At 34.7% G+C, this 20,662-nt stretch overlaps 1 protein-coding gene across 5 annotated transcripts in view; it reads right to left on the reverse strand.

Moving 5' to 3' along the window:
• The window catches only part of LOC143226396 (twitchin-like), a 217,123-nt gene that overhangs the window by 89,689 nt on the left and 106,772 nt on the right, over window positions 1-20,662 (reverse strand). Inside the window, exon 1 of one of the 5 annotated variants that reach the window (XM_076457311.1) lies at window positions 18,245-18,384. The exons of 2 other annotated variants lie outside the window; for them this stretch is intronic. Coding sequence is in view for 1 of the 3 variants with exons in the window: in XM_076457309.1 (XP_076313424.1) it covers window positions 15,837-15,856 (20 nt within the window). In the remaining 2 variants the exon portion in view is untranslated. Of the gene's footprint in view, window positions 1-5,946; window positions 6,087-15,836; window positions 15,872-18,244; window positions 18,385-20,662 lie in introns of those variants that run through there. 2 more of the 5 variants (XM_076457309.1, XM_076457310.1) reach the window with 2 other exon arrangements.

Below are 20,662 nucleotides of genomic sequence, written 5' to 3' on the forward strand. Positions count from 1 at the left end.
TATCTCGTGCTTTTAGCTTGAAATAAGTGATAACTAGTTGTGTTTGCGTTATCAGTAATTGTTCATTTCAACAGATAGAGACACAAAACTAAACAGCCTAAAGGACCTAAGCTACACGTAGTAGTTGTAGATAAGCTCGTTTACGCATTGTGTAACTCAAAAATACACATTCTTATATCTCTAAGATATCTCCCATTAGACGGCACCAGGTGGCGCCTCTTGGGTTATAAGGATGAAATAAAACACTTTCAACTAAAAAATCGAAATCTGACCCATGAGCTGATTATCTTCGAGAGCTGCTAGATTTCTAGTAATGCTGTTACCTGCTTTTGTATCTTGGTGGGACAGCAATACGTCTGCTGACTTACAGTGTTGAAATTCTGGGTTAGATTCTCCGCGGTGGTCAAATCAGATAGCTCAATGTTTGGACTGTTTCAAACTACATGTATTATGGCAGTCCTGACTTAAGTGAGCTGCATAAACGACACAAGCCACTGCTTAGAGCCTATGCATTCAAGGTTTCTCATTACTGAGTTATAGTGAACATTTAAATATTAAAGTGCATTGGTTATTTTTATTTCTCTATAAAGTACAACAGTATGTGTGGTGTTTAATCCCAGTTTGGCACATAATTTGAGTCTTAATTTCTAAAAAGATTGTGTGGCTATAAGCTAGTCTGTTGGTGGTCTATATGATCTGATTATCCAGCTAATCGAGGTCTTGCGTTTGCTGAGGTTGGAACTGCATAATGTAATCTAGTCGATAACGTTCCCAGACTGTGAATTCAAGGATCGGTGGTTCACATTTTGTTGCACTAAAATCGAGCTCTTCTCTGTGGAGTCGTTGGTGCAATATAATAGTGATGGTAAAATTCTACTATTCAGTCAGAAAAGAATAGTCCATAAGATGGCGGTGGGTGATTCTCACTATCTGCCTTCCTTCTAAGCTATCAGTTCAAAATTATGAACGACTGTACACAAATAACAATTGACTATCTTGTGTCTAGATTCTGAATGAGTGGGAATATTTTTACAAACTATTATTACTTCATACAGTAAATCGTTACTTGAGCAGAGGTCTGTAAAAACATCCATAAGTGGCTTCAACTTAAAACATCGCAAAAAACACAAATATATTGAACTATTGTCTAAAAGGTCATAACAAGTCACATATACACATGTGAAATACGATTAAATGACACTTTTCTCATGAGAAAATTAATGGCTATTAGTAATTCTGAAATCCAAATTATTTTTAATATGCACTATACGATACCAAACTTGTTAAATTCCTTTAAAAAAGGAATAACATATTTTTAACCTTGAATATCGTATCTTTTACTTGTTTTGTTTTTGGAATTTCGCGAAAAGCTACACGAGGGCTATTTGCACTAACCCTCTTTAATTTAGCAGTGTAAGACTAGAGGGAAAGTAGCTATACATCACCACCCACCGCCAACTCTTGGGCTACTCTTTTATCAACGAATAGTGGGATTGACCGTCACTTTACAACGCCCCCACGGCTGAAAGGTTTGGTGCGACGGGGATATCTCTTAGTTATCGTAGAAAATTCTACAGTATTTTGATAAAGTATTTTAAAACACCTTTTAGACGTATGGCATCAAACTCATGATCAAGTTTGTATGACTTATTGCTGCTGATGTGATATTTTAAAACACCTTTTAGACGTATGACATCAAACTCATGACCAAGTTTGTATGACGTATTTCTGGTGATGTGATATTTTAAAACACCTTTAGACGTATGGCACCAAACTCATGACGAAGTTTGTATGACGTATTGCTGCTGATATGATATTTAAAACACCTTTGGGACGTGAAGAAATAAAATCACAACCACAATGAACGCAAAAATTTGAAATGAATTGCTTTTGTGTAAATGTAACTCAAATAATAACCACTCATTGCGCATTCCAGAAGCTATTTATAGCAAATGTGTTTATTAGGGTTACGGCCCTTGATTATATGGAAGGTATGGTTGAAGGAGCTTCATACCTTCAGGGTAAGTCAGGTTACTTTGCTTCTTTTTATCTAAGTTGTTAAAGTATCATAGCTGGCTTCAGGGATTGGAAGACCAAGAGGGTGACGTCCTTTGAAACTTTGAAAACTTGTATACGTTGATACACTGAGACTCAAAAAAGTGTGTTTTTTTTTGGAATGAGACAGTGTATCACTCAAACACAATACAGATGTTATTACACCCTATTGCAATAGAATCCAAGGATAACTCACTTTTATATTTTAACGCGGTAATCTCTTGAAAGGTTAAAAAAGATTAAAACGTTTTCTCTTACTGATATACATCATCATACGTAGAATATTTTTCTTTTATGTCCCCTTGAGCTTTAGTGATAAAGTGTTTGGCTTATGATTCGGCTGTCAGTAGAAAATAAAGTAAGTAAAGGGTTTAAGCAATGGTTCCATCAGTATTCATCTGGTCGTTGCAACGTACACAAACCAGATATTTAATGAAGAAACTGAGAAAACAGGACATATTTTCACCACAGTTTGCGAAAAATATATCCCCCTAACATAAAATAGCAAGATTAACAGTTGTTCAAACAGCCAAACATTTATTTGGAGTTATTTTTTTTTTAAATCATGATAAATAAAGATTAGATGATATTTAAAAGTGGTGCCAATGGAGTTTCATATCCTCAAATGAATATAACTTAAACCTGAAGTTGACAAAAGAAGAAAATCATATCCTGCCTAATATTAGTTCACTTCATATCTAGTACTGAGAGGAAAGTGGCGACATAAGAAAACCATTTTCTAATTTTTACCCTACTTATATATATAACGATGGGCCACAGGAGGAGAATCATAACCATCCCGTGTTTAAAAGTAATGACCCATACAAATATTTTACCACTTTTGTGATTCTGAGAATTGAAAAAAAAAAATGTCATAAATCCCGCCAATGTCCAAAATTGGTGTAAATCATATCTTGCATTTATCTTTTCATACAATTTAATTATTTAGTACTGATGAGGGAAGTTAAGTGTCCTCAGCTTGTCTGAATTCAAAACACTTTACTATCCTCTCGTTTCTCTTTGTAAGTCATGTTTTCGTGTTAACCATCGATCTTAAAATCGATCTTTATGCTTTTACTAATAAACGAAACGTTAAAGTGTCCACTTTCAAGCCTTTTACGTCTTGTGTTAACATTTACTGATATCAGAGATGCTAGTTGGAAGGTGCTAACAGGTAACATAAGGGATAACTCCAGATTTTTTTTTTTTTTTTTGGGGGGTCAAACTGCAATCTCTGTGCAACATTTCGAGTAAGGCCAAATTAACATATGTGTGCAAATTATACATATCGAAAGGCTCCCAGGTGAATAAGGGGCCCATACAAGGTCAGCCTTTCTAGCCCTCTCCCTCCCAAGCCATTGATAAAATGACGCATATAAGTGACAAACGTAAACTCTGACAGTGTTAGTCTATTCAATACATTCAACAGGTGGCTTTAGTTTGTACTGATCGCGGTAGCTTGTCCTGAACTGATAATGAATTCATCAGTCTTTAGAAATAGATTGATGAATATATTTCTGGATGTTATAAAGTTTGGTATGATTTCTATATAAAGCTATAACGTTGGAGCATGACATTTGGTTTGATCTTGCTTGTTTGTTTGAAATTAAGCACATAGCTACACAATGGACTATGTGCTCTGCCCACCACAGGTTTGATTTTTAATTTAAAGATATGAAATTGTTCACCAGTTCTTTAAAGATGAACCAATCATTGAACTTAGGTGAAAGACTGGTTTGTGTTTTTAGATTTAAATTCAGTATAAGAAATCTGTTTTTTGTCTCTCTCTTTACATAACAAGTTTCCTGTTATTTCTTCGAGTGTGATGTGTTCTGTTTTGTTCAAAAATATTGAAAATACTTCTACATGACTATATATTCAAAGTAGCTGATTAAACATCACATTCCTGTTACAAATATAATTAAGTCTATCATTTCTTCGGCGTATATTTTTAGATGTTGTTTCATAAGTATATTATTCCAAATACATCTTGTATGTAGCAAATCACAATTCGTTGTCCTGTGAAAATATACTATGTTGCTTTGTATTGAGATAACAACTAAGATGTAGCAAAAAAGAAAAAACGCAACAATCTATAGAGATAGCAAAGATGATAAAACAATAATATAGAGAGATAGCAAAGATGATAAAACAATAATATAGAGAGATAGCAAATATGATAAAACAATAATATAGAGAGATAGCAAAGATGATAAAACACAACAATATACAGAGATAGCAAAGATAATAAAACAATAACATAGAGAGATAGCAAAGATGATAAAACAATAATACAGCGAGATAGCAAAGATGATAAAACAATAATACAGCGAGATAGCAAAGATGATAAAACAGTAATATAGAGAGATAGCAAAAATGATAAAACACAATAATATACAGAGATAGCAAATATAATAAACACAACAACATACAGAGATAGCAAAAATGATAAAACACAACAATATACAGAGATAGCAAAGATGATAAAACACAACAATATACACAGTAGTGCAATAATTACTGAATAGTTATTTCACTTACACTATAGTTTAAGTTATTACTATATTACTGTAACAAATAACTGGTTTGGTTTTAACTGTCATTGTAACATTTACTGTAATACCAACTGTTCCAACCGTGCAGCACAGATTGAACAGTTATTATTTGTGTCCACGTGTTGTGTGTATTTTAGGTTCATTGATCTTTCTATTTCTTTTAAAGTTCCTGTAATTTTTTCCAGTCTTCCGGAGTATCTACAGCACAACTTATTGATGGTTTTTGTAATAAGCAATAACGTTTTTTTTTTCTTCTTACCAAACAAATGCTATGACAACACTAGTTTCTCAGGTAGTTTGATAAGCTAAAAACAATATAATATATCTACTGTCTGACAGGACCTGAAAAGGGGATGAATGTGTTAATAATGTTGCTCTTGTTTGTTTTGTTCTTTTTTAAGAAAACACAATTTTCTCCTTCCCTACATTATGTCTACATACGAAGAAGAAAGAAGGTCAGAGAAAGATATAATTAGTTTGCATGTATTTTGGTTTTTATCTACACTGCATTGCGTTTTGTTAAACAAGTAATTTATCAAATATGACAGCTAAAGCTGAGAACATGTTTTCGTCGATTTATCATTGTACAATTGGATATTTTAGTAATGAATTCAACGCAGACAGTGATATTCTATCAGAGTAATGACACTGTCTCAGATCGCAATTTGTCTTAAAGATTCACAGCTTACCAAGTTTTGAGGTCAGCCTAGAAATTTTAAACTATATTTTGAAATGTATTTAGTACGTATAAAATGTAAAAAATGAACCAATCAGCATCTCCACGATATGTTTTGAAAAAAGTTATGGCTTATGCATAGGACTACGGAACAAATGCTAGTTGAATGATGTATTCATGGCGTTTATTTCCTTTGCTTTAGTGAGTCATATAGAGACGGCCTATATTCGAAGAAACCGGAAGGAAGTCAGATGATATCTAAAGATATGTAAATCTCTGTATGTTTGTAACATTCTGCAAAGAAATTTAAATATTGGAACGCGAAAAGATTGTAGCATAAAGGTTACGGTATAACAGCTCTCTTTGTAAATTATATCACTACTGAAATAAGTGAATAGTGCTATGAACTATGTACAGAGTTAATTTTTATATACGCGCTTATTTGACAAATGGCGTGGACGTAAATTTAAGTTGAATTTTAAAAGTATAATTTATTGTTCCGATTCCAGTGCTCAGACATACTATGTAGATAAAGCTCATTTGGTAATAATTATTTCCTTTGCATCATTACAGAGATTAGCAATATGTACTTATTTTCTAAACGCGTATGTTTATAAAATAAAACGTTTGGTGAGTCGAAATTTAAATCAGCGGTCTTACCTCAAAACGAAAAGAACGAGAGATGAATCCGTTCACCAATAAGGTGGGTTTGACTATGTATGTTGGAAAGTAACCTGTTTGGACGTAAAATGTTGACGTGTCGGGTTTGTTACTCCCATTTCTTAAACCCTAAAGGACTTCTTGGTAAGAGCGAACTGAATACCCTGTAAATTAGAAAAGAATCGAACTTCTATTACTGAATTGAGAATTAAAACACTTGTTTCTAGTTTTATATCTTAATAATGTTATGGGATCGCACTACAAGTTCATTCTGCGTGAAGTAATTTTGAATTAGAAAATTACAGCATTTTTATTTTTATAGTAATTTTCCTATCACGCTAAACATCGGGCGTTGTCTAATGGTTAGCGTGTTGGGCTGTGTATCAAAAGATCAAACGTTCGAAAAATGATGCCGTTGAACGCAACCCGCATTTCTAACTGTGACGGTTGTTCACAATTCACAGAGCCGGACAAATTCTTTAAAGCTGCTGACCACATTATTTATGGTCAGTAGATCAGATTTAGGCACAGCTAACCTGACCTCCAAAGAGTTTCTGACTGCATTACTTGAGGTCAGTAGATTAGATTTGGGGACAGCTGTACGTGACCATCAATAGTCTCTGACCTACTCTCTTATCTTCGGTGCACATATGTAGGTTCTTTAAGATTGAAAATTACTGTTGCTTAAAGTGTAAGAAATCTGACATTGCAACTAATTAAACTAATGATACTAAAACCTACATATATTTTTTAGTTTAGTTAGTGAGCTTTTCTATATTAAAAACTAATACATTATAATTTATTATTAGATTTTTACAGTTTTGAAACTATACATTTCCACCAGTTGCTGATCTTACGACTGACTGAAGATGGTATAACAAGACAGATTGTATAATTCAACTCGAGTTATTGATAGAACAGCTGATGAACACAGAACCAATGAAATTGTATTTCTCGAAGTAGGTCCAAAAATTTTCAAATCCATGCACAATGTTATGCTATGTCAGAAGAGGCAAAAACATTTTATTTAACATTCATATCTCATAACGAAGACAGTCGTATAAATTTTTCACCAACAATTTGTTGTTCAGATAGAAATAGACAACGAATTATAATCCCACGTTTCTCAGAAATGACTCTGTTTCGATCGTCTTGTTGTTCTCGTTATGTTATTATAAAAATATGAAACAACACGCATACAATAGATTCTTATAATTTGACAGCAAGTTATTAAATAAAATTTTTGCAGCATTTTGTTTTATTTATTGTTATCGACAAATTCTAAAGAGAGTTAGAAATACTTCTTACTAAAAGAGGGCTGGGTGTATTTGTTTTTTTAATTTCGCGCAAAGCTACTCGAGGGCTATCTGCGCTAGCCGTCCCTAATTTAGTAGTGTAAGACTAGATCATCACCACCTACTGCCAACTTTTGGGCTATTCTTTTACCAACGGAAAGCGGGATTGACCGTAACATTATAACACCCCCACGGCTGAAAGGACGAGCATGTTTGGTGCGACAGGGATTTGAACCCGCGACCTTCGGACGCCACCTAGCCATGACGGGCCCATTCAGCAGATAATTTAGTGGAACTCAAGTAAGAAAAAAATCACATTGGAACCCTAAAATCACTTCTATACATATTAATTATGTAAATTAGCTTTAGAAAATGTAACTATTATGTTTTCAAATGAATTTCTTCGCTCGAAAACAAAATTGCGTTTTATAAAAATCTCAAATGTTTTTTTGGAAAGTATGTGTATTTGGTTTTCTGTGAAGAAACGAACGATTATAATACTCACAGACGCGACATCTAGCGACATGATACAAATAACTGTCTATTAATTTTGCGTGATTCAGTTAGTACTGTAACGAAAATTTATTAATCTCAGCATTATAATTTCTAGAATGAATAGGGTTGAAGACTGCATTTGTTATATTTTGTTTACAACTATGTTATTAGGTAAAAGAGGCACACAACTAAAAATGCTTATACATATTTAATTAAAAAATAACTGTAAATGGTGTTGTGTTCTTTCTGACAGCCTCTTGCGAGACAAAACTATTTCATTTTTAAACAGTCGTAAAATACATCTCTAGTTACAACTTCAAGAGACACTTCCACTAACTAATAATAACTTAAATATAAATGCCTTCAGAGTGTTTGGTCTCAAGCTCAAATAGATCCACTGGGGTTCTCAACAAGCCTATTTAATAAAAACAGAAGTTACAGAACTGAGGCGACGTCTCTACTAATATCTACCAGTTACCATTTATCACCATAGGCGGCGCTTTAAAGAAACGTCCAATCTAATAATGTTTCCTTCTACTCGTAAAGAAAAATCATCTACGTTGCTTTGACCGTTTGCTTCTCGTTGATAGTGGTAAAGTATAGCGAGGGTTGAGGCACATAATCCAGAATTACTAATGATGCCTCTAAAGAATAACCAGAGATAATGAGCTCACCAAGATCTTGTCTTTGAAAACTTCAGTGTGTGTGTGTGTTTTTCTTATAGCAAAACTACAACGGGCTATCTGCTGAGTCTTTTTTGTTTGTTTGTTTGTTTGTTTTGGAATTTCGCACAAAGCTGCTCGAGGGCTATCTGTGCTAGCCGTCCCTAATTTAGCAGTGTAAGACTAGAGGGAAGGCAGCTAGTCATCACCACCCACCGCCAACTCTTGGGCTACTCTTTTACCAACGAAAAGTGGGATTGACCGTCACATTATAACGCCCCCACGGCTGAGAGGGCGAGCATGTTTAGCGCGACGCGGGCGCGAACCCGCGACCCTCGGATTACGAGTCGCACGCCTTACGCGCTAGGCCATGCCGGGCCATCTGCTGAGTCTACCAAGAGGAATCGAACCCCTGATTTTAGCATTGTAAATTGTAGACTTACCGCTGTACTAGCGGGGGAAAAAAGCCTTCAGTGAATAGCCTAAAAGTGTGCATTCACTTCAACTGGTATGTCTGTGGTTTACAGAAAACCAGAAATTATTATTTGTCTCCAACTTGTGTATTTGTGATTAAAAATAAATAAAAAAAATTATCCATATACCTTAATTTGTATATTTACGGCTTAGAGAATAACCAAATATTGTGTATTCATTTCGAGTAGTCCATTTGTATCCATTTTTCACTCAAGAGCCACGAAGGTAAATCTTAATCAAGCTTGGTATGCATATCAATAGTATATAAGATATATCGTCTTCATTTTCCTTTTCTGAAACTGTGTCGTATGATACGAATGTGTATTATAATTTTGAATGTACTGAAAATGCTACAATATATCATAAATATAATTAAATATAACAATATACATACCTATCATCATATCTATTCTTTTCGATTTACAGGAATCTCTCAAAATGGATAAACTGTTTGAAACGTGGAACCGGCATACATTTATTAATTTTATCAGGAAAGTGACTGTCTCTAACCGGAAAATGTATCAACATTTATCAGAGTATCGTTTCATGGTGTCCTTTTTACAAAAACAGTTTGCGATTTCCTTTGTTTAAGAGTCTGACCGTTTTTTTCTAATAGAACATCTAAAACTTACAAGTAACCTAAACATTCAGTATTTTCATTCTCTTAGTGCTTGTATTGAATTAATGAGAATAATTTCAGCACTTTTAACCTTCTCGAGTTTATTACTGTGGTTAAATTTAAAGTTTTTGAGCTTATTAAAGTTTGTCCATTAACGTTATAATTAAGTTTCTTAACCTCTCTCAAAGTTCTTCAGTACGAGTAAAAGCTTTAACACCTCAAGGTTTTTTAAATGAGGCTAATTTTCAACAATGTTTTAACGTTTCAGAGATATTGTGTATGTTTTGAATAGCGGAAGAAATCAGAAATGACACAATTTCTAAGCGACTGAAAGGAAAGAACTGGGGAGTTTACAGCAAATTGGTGTTGGTTTGTTTTGAATTTCGCGCAAAGCTACTCGACTCGTAATCCGAGGGTCGCGGGTTCGAATCCCGGTCGCACCAAACATTGTCGCCCTTTCAGCCGTGGGGCGTTATATTATAAAAGTCACCCCACTATTCGTGGGTAAAATAGTAGCCCAAGAGTTGGCGGTGGGTGGTGATGACTAGCTAGCCGCCTTCCCTCTAGTCTTACACTGCTAAATTAGGGACGGCTAGCGCAGATAGCCCTCGAGTAGCTTTGCGCGAAATTCAAAACAAACAAACGAAAACAAATAAAGCCATTATGGTGAATTATAAATAAGGTGCGATTTATTAGTATTCATTTTGGAAGTATTAACGTATGCTGTGTGGTCTTACCAAACGTCCGAAAACAAGGGTGTTAACAAAATTAACATCAAATTGTTCATTATTTCAAATATAATATAAAAACCTCGTCACCTACACAACTTTATGGCTGCCAACTGTTTTATAACAGACACATTTCCGAATAAAAAAAAAAACATATTTTAAAAATTTTGCAAAAACTAACAAAGCTCGTTCTGGGCGACGCACACTTATATAAAAAAATAATAATAATCATATAAATTACAGACAACCCCATAATAACTAGTGTGCCATTTTTTTCACAGCAACAAGTAACAAGGACAAAGCTTGTTTAAACACATACCATAGCTTATGTAATAATATTAGAACCAAAACTGGAAAACACTAAAGATAAAAAGCGGTTATCCAAGGCCTTGCCTAGAAATGGCAACGTTCGCGCCCAACCTCTGCCCTATTAACGTCACCCATCACCCGCCGATCCGGGGTTAGCAGTTAATAGGACCCGGGCAGCTCCATAAACAACACCTGAGGCGCCGGGGAGACGGCGAAAAGTGGTTTTTATCAGCTGCTTTACGGGCAGCGCAATCTTTTAGCTGTTCTCCTGTACGAACAGGACTTCCACCATGCAGGAAGGAGTCACTCGGTTAGTCCTTCTTCTCTACAGGATATACCAATAGAATTTTTGTATAGGACTACGTATAGGAATGCATTTACATGTACATACTGAGAAGAAACTATATGCCCAGGAAGTTTGTTTTTTTACAAGTAAAATGAGTCACACTGCTCAAACGCATTTGTTTTTGTTACACCGATAAAACCTAAATTATTCAACTGTAACATTACATGTACTTTAATCTGAACTGTGTGTGTGTGGTTTTCTTATAGCAAAGCCACATCGGGCTATGTGCTGAGCCCACCGAGTGAACTAGTTGTTGTTTCACAAAACATATTTTCCTATATGTTTGTATAGAAAGTATTGTCTTACAATTAAATTAAAATAGTTTTTGACCTCACGCGCAGTGTTATATATTTATCTTTTACAATCCTAATCTCTAATATTGGAAACTGTTTCATGATGTTCAACCACAAATGGTGAGATTTCAAAAATAACTCGTACCATATAATACACATTCTGTTCATGCAGTTGTATGCTTAAGACTCGCACACACACAAAAAAAGCCTTTTCATCAAAAGCGATAGTGGATAACGTACAGAAAAAAAAAACATACGGGATAACATTCTATGGCGTGAAATCGTTTCAAAGTTCTCAATTTTTATTCAATGTAATTTAATGAAGTTTCTCAAAAAAAATCCAACAACAACTGAGTATATTAAACCACGAAAACTTTCTAGTAACTCTACATATCGGGTGTTCTCAAATAACGTTAACGGTTTTTTTTTTAAAACTAATTTGACTAAAATTCTTGACATAATTTTCGGACACCTTATCTCTCTTTCTTTTCATATATTTATGCCATAATTTAAATTTCTAGGCAGACAAGTTTTTGCAAGTCGGAAACAAACAGAATCCACTGACACTAAACTATTAAGTCATGGTTTGACTTCTAGAGCCCACCATGGCCAGGTGGTTAAGGCACTCGACTTCTTATCCGAAGGTCACGGGTTCAAATCCCAGTTACACCAAACATGCTCGCCCTTTCAGCCGTGGGGGCGTTATAACATTACGGTCAATTACACAATCCGTTGGTAAAAGAGTAGCCTAATATTTGGCGGTGTGTGGTGATGATTAGCTGCCTTCCTTCTAGTCTTACAATGCCAAATTAGGGACGGCTAGCGCAGATAGCGCTTGAGTAGCTTGCGCGAAATTCAAAACAAACCAAACCAACCAAAGTTTGTCTTCTGTAAGAGACAGTTCATGTGGACTTCCTATGGCTCATGCTGCCGTGATATTAAATTAAAATTATATATCTTGTGTTATATGGAAGGGAACTAACAGAATGGCAGGTTACGCTATTTTAGACATAGCTAAGGTGCTGTCTGAGAGCAGCACCTTTGAAACAGTAGGTTTTCAACTGTTTGTTTGTAATTAAGCACAAAGCTGCACAAAGGGATATCTGTGCTCTGCTCACCACCGGTATCGAAACTCAGTTTCTAGCAATACAAGTTCGCACTATGCCACTGGAGGGGGAGCTATTTTTTTAAAGCACGTGTGATTTGCACACTGAAATGCATACTTCCAAGATAAAACAGTAAAGTGTATTTAAAAACACTAGGCTCCACGTTGAACCACTTTCTAATTCACATCAAATTTAATAGTAATAGTATGATTTTTTTCGAGAATTTCTATTTCCCGTGTTTGTTCTAAGGGCACTAAATAACTGGTTAAAACAAAACACCTTGGACAGTAGTTAGAGACCACAATAACAAATCGGTAGAAAATTAGTTTAATATACATCGAACATTAAATGCGATGATTAATTGACGGCTACACCGCCTTTACCACTGAATCTAAAATTCTCCGCAAGCAAAAAACGGACAAATTTCGGTGCACTAAATATGTATATATATATATATACGTTATAACTATAAATTTTTAAGCCATAAACAAATCAAATTTAAATTAAATAAAGTACGCCGCATATTTTTTAAAAAAGGTTCTAGGGTACAAGATACAACGTGAGATAGTGTATTCTAGGCCTTGGAGGTGACTGCGGTAGAAGGACCCACATTGCGGTGGGGATACACCGTCTATCAGTCTTAACCTCCAATTCGCTTGTCTCACATAAGAAGATTAGGAGTTTAGAAATTTGCAGCGTAATTTGTTTAATTTTACTGTTTTTTTATGGCTTAAAATATATGGTTTAATATAATTAATTAGAGGTTGGAATTTGATGTTTTTAACGCAGTACTTTATTTGGCTTTATTTGAATGTAATTATTTAATTTCACTATACACACACACACATATGCATTATGTTGGTAATATATAGCAGATACTTCGAAAAAATGTCTACCTAATTAATTTACTGTGTGATTGAGTTCTGATAATTTACTGTGTTGGGGTTCTCATAACGTAAGAATTTGAAGAATTATTTTGTCTTTAATAATGCTTCCTCAGTGCACAAGTTAATAACACCAGTCTCAGTTATCTGTTCAAAGGAACCGATCAAACTTCTTACAGAAACAGTTTGAACTAAACTTTGTTTTGTTTTTGTTTGTTTGTTTGTTGCCAAATAAACTATCCGGCGCTTTCTCTTATTATTACTCGAAGCGAAACATGGAAAAACTTTCATTCGCGTACGTGTTCATGTATCCTGAAATATAAAATATTTTTCCAGTCTTGCTCTTATATAACCGTGTTCATCCTCTTTAAGGAAGCTCATACTAGAGTAAAACTGAAATCAAAGTCTCGTCTTGAAATCACGAATAAGGTCACTCAAGGATCCCCTAAATTAGATCACATAAGAATGAAGCTTTAAACCATTACTTGGAGAAGTTCTGTTGTCGCTAAGATAATAAAAACTTGAAACGACTGAATTTCATTTCTGATTATATTATTACCTTGGAGGAAAAACTGTTTGAAAAATAGTTACCTTTGGTTTAAGTCTACACAAGCAGCCATATTTACTGTTGAAATCATTGTTTCAGTCATAATCATATGCAAACGTTTTAAATTTATAAACCAGCTTATAAAAGGCTTGATAACTAATGACAAGACCATAAGAACAAAGTCTATGTACACTCACACACACACACATCTACATATATATATAGATTATTCATTTCTGATACACTTACTGACCAAACAGGATCTCTAAAACGTCAGCCTTAGGGAACTGTAACAACTGTCGTGTTCCATGTAATCACGTGCACCAATGGAATGAATTGTTTCTTTTACAGATGCACGTTTCACTTGTTAACAATGGTGGCACGATACGGCTAGAACAAAGCCACAAGAGGTCTTCATCATGCTCCAGTGATCTTTTTTTTTCTCTCATTATAACTGTGCCTTTTGAGTGATCCTTCATTATGCAACAGTATTCAGAGATCATGAATTCTAATAAACGCATTCTTTTTCTGTCATTTTAATCTGTACTGAAGAAATCCTGTAATTGCAAGGATGATAATATGAAATGATCCTCCGCAATTCAGGACTGTGAGCGCGTTATAAGTGTGACGGTCAAATCCTACAGTTCTGAGTAGTCCAAGAGTTCGGAATGGGTAATTTGGCATGAACTTACAAAACAGTCAAGCAAACTTTACATTTAACGCAAGATATCATTACATTATGTTCACAAAAATATTTATAATAATATTTATATAAATCTAAACAAATAAAGCAATTCGCAGCTTTCTTTCAATTTGAAATTATAAAGATTCCAGCAAGTTAAAAAAATGTCTAAGTTTAGTATATTTTTACATATAATACATAAAAGCGATTTTGTAACTAATGAATAATATACAGTTATAAAAGAACAAACTTGTCCACTAATATAAAATAATACTTAGCCAGTTTTACACACGAACTTATATCGAATATCTAGTTTCGTAGAATAAGGTTAAAAATCTTAGTTTTATGATACACAAAGTCATGGTTACTAACTAACATGTCATAAGTTAAAGTTAACTTTAGGGCTAGAATATACTATAGTTAAAAATAAATAAATACTAAATTCAATAAAGGTAAGTGAGATAATTTTTCTTGACAATTTCTACAACTATACTACGGTGTAAGAAACTAATGGCAGCCATTACAATATCTCTCTCCTTTATGAAATTCAGAAATGAATGGCGTTGTTCCATTCTTTAAATAAATAGTTAATATTATGTAGTTTTATGACACTGCTAATTACTTTTCATGTCGTAACACTCCTAACATAGGTATGTAATGTTAATCACAACGTTCCAAAACAGGCCCGGCACGGCCAAGCGTGTTAAGGCGTGCGACTCCTAATCTGAGGGTCGCGGGTTCGCATCCTCGTTGCGCCAAACATGTTCGTCCTTTCAGCCGTGGGGGCGTTATAATGTAACGGTCAATCCCACTATTCGTTGGTAAAACAGTAGCCCAAGAGTTGGCAGTGGGTGGTGATGACTAACTGCCTTCCCTCTAGTCTTACACTACTAAATTAGGGACGGCTAGCACAGATAGCCCTCGAGTAGCTTTGTGCGAAATTCAAAACAAACAAACAAAACAGTTCCAAAACAATGTTAGTTTTGATTGCTTAACCCAAGACGCCCGCCCTTTCAGCCGTGAGGGCGTTATAATGTTACGGTCACTCCCACTATTCGTTGGTAAAAGAGTAGCCCAAGAGTTGGCGGTGGGTGGTGATGACTAGCTGCCTTCCCTCTAGTCTTACACTCCTAATTAGGGACGGCTAGCGCAGATAGCCCTCAAGTAGCTTTGCGCGAAATTAAAAAAAAGACAACCCAACCCAAGGCGACATCAAATTTTTTAACTTAATTATATAGTTAATTATATAGTTCCAAGACTCAATGTTAGTTCTGATCGCTTAACACAAGGTTACACCTTACTTTCGACGTAATATTAATCACATAGTTAGGAGACGCAATATTAGTTCAAATTGCTTAACGCAAAGTGACACCTAGTGCTTAATATAATTTTAGTCACAAAGTTATAATTTCTTTATAATAATAAAATATCTACTTAAAACATGACTTACATGCTTCTGTCCATTGGCATACCAGTAATGTGTCAGCTTATGAGACACAGATGGAAAATAATCCATAAAAATGTCTTTTTATTTGAGGTGTACTCTGGAGCCGAGCCAGAACAAGGTGAGGAACTTAACCTTATCGGTAGATTAATCAGTAATATTCCTGACAACGTAGCGACCTCTAGTTGTGAATTACTGTTTACACTCCGTTTATCAAGCAAAATTAGCTCTAAAGGTTGATTTTTTTCCGAATCTACAATCCCGCAGCCAGAGTTCGTGGGTGCGAGCCCCCCCCTCCTAGCACAGATACGATCGCCTATTAACATTTATTTTTTTTTTCTTTGATGATGGCTTCTTATTATATAATAGCTTTTGTAACAGTGTACATATATACAGAAATAGCATTTCCATATGTATCATAGGAAATTTACCAGAAATGTTTATTTATAATAATAATAAAGAACCATTACATATTTCGGTTGTTTTTGGATATTTTTCGTCCTTAGTCTCTTAAAGTTATACATGAAACGAATTCCACTTGAACCATAAAGACTCCCTTTTTTCCAGACCTGGTTACATTCTTGAAGTTCTCCACACTTCGATAACACAACTGAACATTCAAAACTTTCTATAAAGTATCATGGAAATAAGCTTTTTAAAACTCTCACAATTGTACTGCAAGCTCAACGACCAAAACGGCATATAAGGGTCAAAAGACGTTCCTAAAAAGAACAACTGAGTCTTTAATTTGTTTTCAGTAAAACCAATAACAAGAGACTCGAAATAAAAGAACATGAACCATGTGTTTATACCGAGCATGACAATTGCGGCTTTGTGTTTATGATTTAGAAGCATAGTTTGTAAACAAACAAAACAGATGCCAAGCACACGCACACACACAGATGGTCGTCTATATGAACCAAGCCTTGTGGTAATCTGTACGTATACGTAAATATGTGCATGACGGACCTAAGACTAATATAATCACTTGGACATGCACGTATAAAAAAAAAATCCGTATCTCTAAGATTTAATTGCTTTGTGAAAGCAAGGTTTTTGAAAATGGTTTAACATTGATACCTAGAAAAATCATTTTAGGCACGTTACCACCGTACAATCATTTACTTTGTAAAATATATAAAGCACACAGCACTTATTTTAGGATTGTATAACGAAAACGTTATAAATTGAAAACAGAAAGAAACATTGGTGGTTTTATCCCTCATGATGTGAAACAAAACTGTTCTATCAGTGTACTATACAGTACTTTAATTCAATTTTTTCTCTCTAGGTTTTTTTTTTGTGACAGTGACTTAGCATAACTGAATGAGTTTATGAAACATTATGAAGTATCATTATACAAGCTGTGAGAGTCAAACAATCAGCTCTGTCTTTATTACCTCATTAAGTTTAAAAACTAAAACAACTAATCTCGATCAACAAGTGTCTATGATACGAGTTTATGAAATGTGACTCCAACTGAAGTTACTTTTTAATGCAAATATTGAAAACAACGTACACGATGTAGCAGCTCTTAAGTAACTAGCGTGGAAAGTAAAACAATACGATGTAGCAGCTCTTAAGTAACTAGCGTGGAAAGTAAAACAATTCCAGCTAGATGCAAGCAAAGAGTCTATAGGTGTCGTTTCTATCACTTATTTCTTCTGTACTCTTTCTTTGATATGTAGATTTTAATTAGCTCGTACATAAAGCACTGTTTGTAAATGCACATGTATTTCGTAGAATTAAAAAAATATATTAACCTACAACGTGTCCTGTATATCTGGTGTATTTCTTTCACGAACTGTTTTGATAATAGGTTCATTGCTAAATATATTCGATGTTGTTAAAACTCTCTTCTAACAGAAGTTTTATTTGATCATCACCTTCAGATTAAGAAACATTTTTGACGGATAATGAGTGAATGAACTCTAGAAATAGAAGTATGATCGCCCCCCGCTAGTACAGCGGTATGTCTCCGGATTTATAACGCTAAAATCAGGGGTTCGATTCCCCTCGGGGGCTGAGCAGATAGCTCTTTGTGGCTTTGCTATTCGAAATACACACAGAGGTATGATCAAGTAGTATTGATTTTGTAACAATCGCCTGTTCTTCCTCATAAATTAAACAAATTACCTTTAATTTCACGAATAAAGAGTTGCATTGGTTTTATGGACGAAAGAATGTCCCAGTGTTTTGGGACGGAAACGGAAGCTGTTAACACATCTAAACAGCAGTTTCGCCTCTACAGTTTCGCTGTGTAACAAGACAAAAAGCGTTTTTATGTTCAATAACGTACCTCAGTTTCTGTTACGACGCATGAAATAAAAAAAATGAACATTCTAAAACTTTTCTATTAAGTGATGCATAAGAAAACTAAGGCCATAAATAAAACAATAATGGATCACACTTACCCTTAACATGCCTTCCACAACATGTAATCAAGCCTTGTTGTACTCTGTTTACTGCAGTTTGCTACTCTTGTTTAAACTCTTAGCATTTGGCGATCCAAGGTCATTTGAAGAAAACTTTTCAAGCAGTGAAATTATTGCTGACTGACAGCTAGAATTTTCGAAAAATAAGCGATCTCGTTCGATCACGATCGTCTACATACGACATACCCGTCGTGCGCGCGTGCTAAGTGCACGTGGGGCTTTTCCTCGCACAACTGGCAGTCAGAAGAACCAAGCGGTTAGAAGTGCCGATCTCAGTACGCATGCGTGGATATATGTTTCGGTGCAGCAATAAAGAACTTCAGTATCAAAGTTCTAGCATTACGATAATATTGTTTATTCTACAGATAAGTAAGTCCTAGTGGCTTACAAATTAATAGATGTTGTCTTCAGAATGACGTTAAACTTGAATCAACAAAAGTTAGTAATGTTTGGAAAACGATGAATAAAAAAAACAAGAAGAAATAAAACTCAATTTATACGAAAAATTTAGATTTTTTTACTATATTCTTTCGAAATAATGATTACTCATACACGACTCAAATTTACATGGCATAGATATAAAATATTAATGAATTGTGTAGTAAATATACGTAGGATCCAACAGCACAGAAATTTTCATGAAATGAGTGAGCACATGTTCTTCACTGGATTTAAAAAAAAACCTTTACAGTTCAGTCTTTTACCTATCTTAATGTAATGGTATTTTTAATATCCAACGTGATTCTTACATTTATTGTAAGCAAGATTGTGTACTGTGCTAAGTCATGTTGGAATTTCTTACCACGTCACATTTGTGTGTTTTTGTTATTTTTTAAGGATTTTCTCAGCCAATCATGGGTAAAATTTCCGCAAGCACATTCGAAATAAACTAATATTTGTTTTATTTAATTTAGAAAAGACGTCATTTATACTCAATAATATATTTTGTGTCCAATTTCATTTTGAACATAAAATATGTGTTGTTTTTTTGTTTAATACTAAAAAGAAAAGACATATTTTAAGTTATAATATACATATTGTGTTCAAGTTTATTTTAATGTAATTTTAAGGAAGTTTATTGGTGGTAGAGAATCAAATCTGATTTCTGTAAAGAAATTTAATAAAATAATATCAATATCTGTTACTTTTCAATAAATTATAATTATTAAAAGCTTCAGGTAAGTAAGTAATCATTATTGAAGTGAGAACTTCCAGCAGGTAGTTTGATAACACAATCTCTGAAATCACAGCAGTCAGAGAAGAAATCTGGAAGCTGCTTCTCAAAATCACCAAATGATACACTATACGCAAATGCTTTATAAATAAACTCAGTAATACAATCTTAATCATCACTTGAAATTTGTCTTCTTATTTCCAACCGGTATCTAAACGAGTTGTGAAAATGTTTTCATTTATTTTCGGAACCTTATTTTCATTTAGTTAAAGACTTTTGCATAGGGGTTTGCAAACGTATCAGATTTATTTTTTCTGTTGTGAGTAATGTTATTAGGCAAGTTAGATTTGCCTTCAAAAGTATTTTGTGTTACGGTATAAATGTATAAATATTAATACAATGTTAAAGAAATGGATTCTCATATGTACGTTTTAGGTTATATACGAGGGCTGTTCAAAAAATACGCGGACTGTTTGAATTGCGCGGCTCCAGTTGGTTCCAGGGGAATCCGCTTGATGTCACTAGGTTCGCACAGATCAGCTGATTACGACGCAATTTCCCGATTGAAGATATCTTTATTTGTGTATTAGTTACGCGGTTTTAAGTGAAGTGCGATTTTTTCGTTTGGCGGATTTCAGAATGAATGACCTGAAGGAGCAACGACTTGCTGTGAAATTTTGTGTTAAACTTGGAAAATCTGCGACTGAAACTTTTGCTATGCTTAACACGGCTTACGGTGATGCTGCCATGAAGCGTACGGCATGTTTCAAGTGGCATGAACGTTTTAAGGATGGTCGACAGTCCATTGAAGATGATGAGCGTCCTGGACGTCCTTCCACGTCAACTGACGACCCACACGTCGACAACATCAACACCCTGGTGCGGGCAAATCGACGTCTGACTGTCAGGGAGCTTGCTGAAGAGTGTGGGATATCTTGTTACGAGATTTTGACCGAAAAATTGAAGATGCAACCCGCTGCTGCAAAATTTGAGCTTCAGAACTCGTGAGTTTTTGGCCAAACACTCGATCACTGTTCTTCCCCACCCCCCCTACTCACCTGACCTTGCTCCTTGCGATTTTTCTTGTTCCCCAAACTCAAAAGACCCTTGAAATGAAGAAAATTTGAGACGATTCCCGAGATTAAGGCAAATGCGACGAAGGAGCTGGAGGTCATTACAAAAGAAGCGTACCAAAACTGTTTCAACAAGTGGAAACACCGTTG

Source organism: Tachypleus tridentatus, chromosome 9, assembly GCF_004210375.1.
Source record: "Tachypleus tridentatus isolate NWPU-2018 chromosome 9, ASM421037v1, whole genome shotgun sequence".
NCBI lineage: Eukaryota > Metazoa > Arthropoda > Merostomata > Xiphosura > Limulidae > Tachypleus > Tachypleus tridentatus.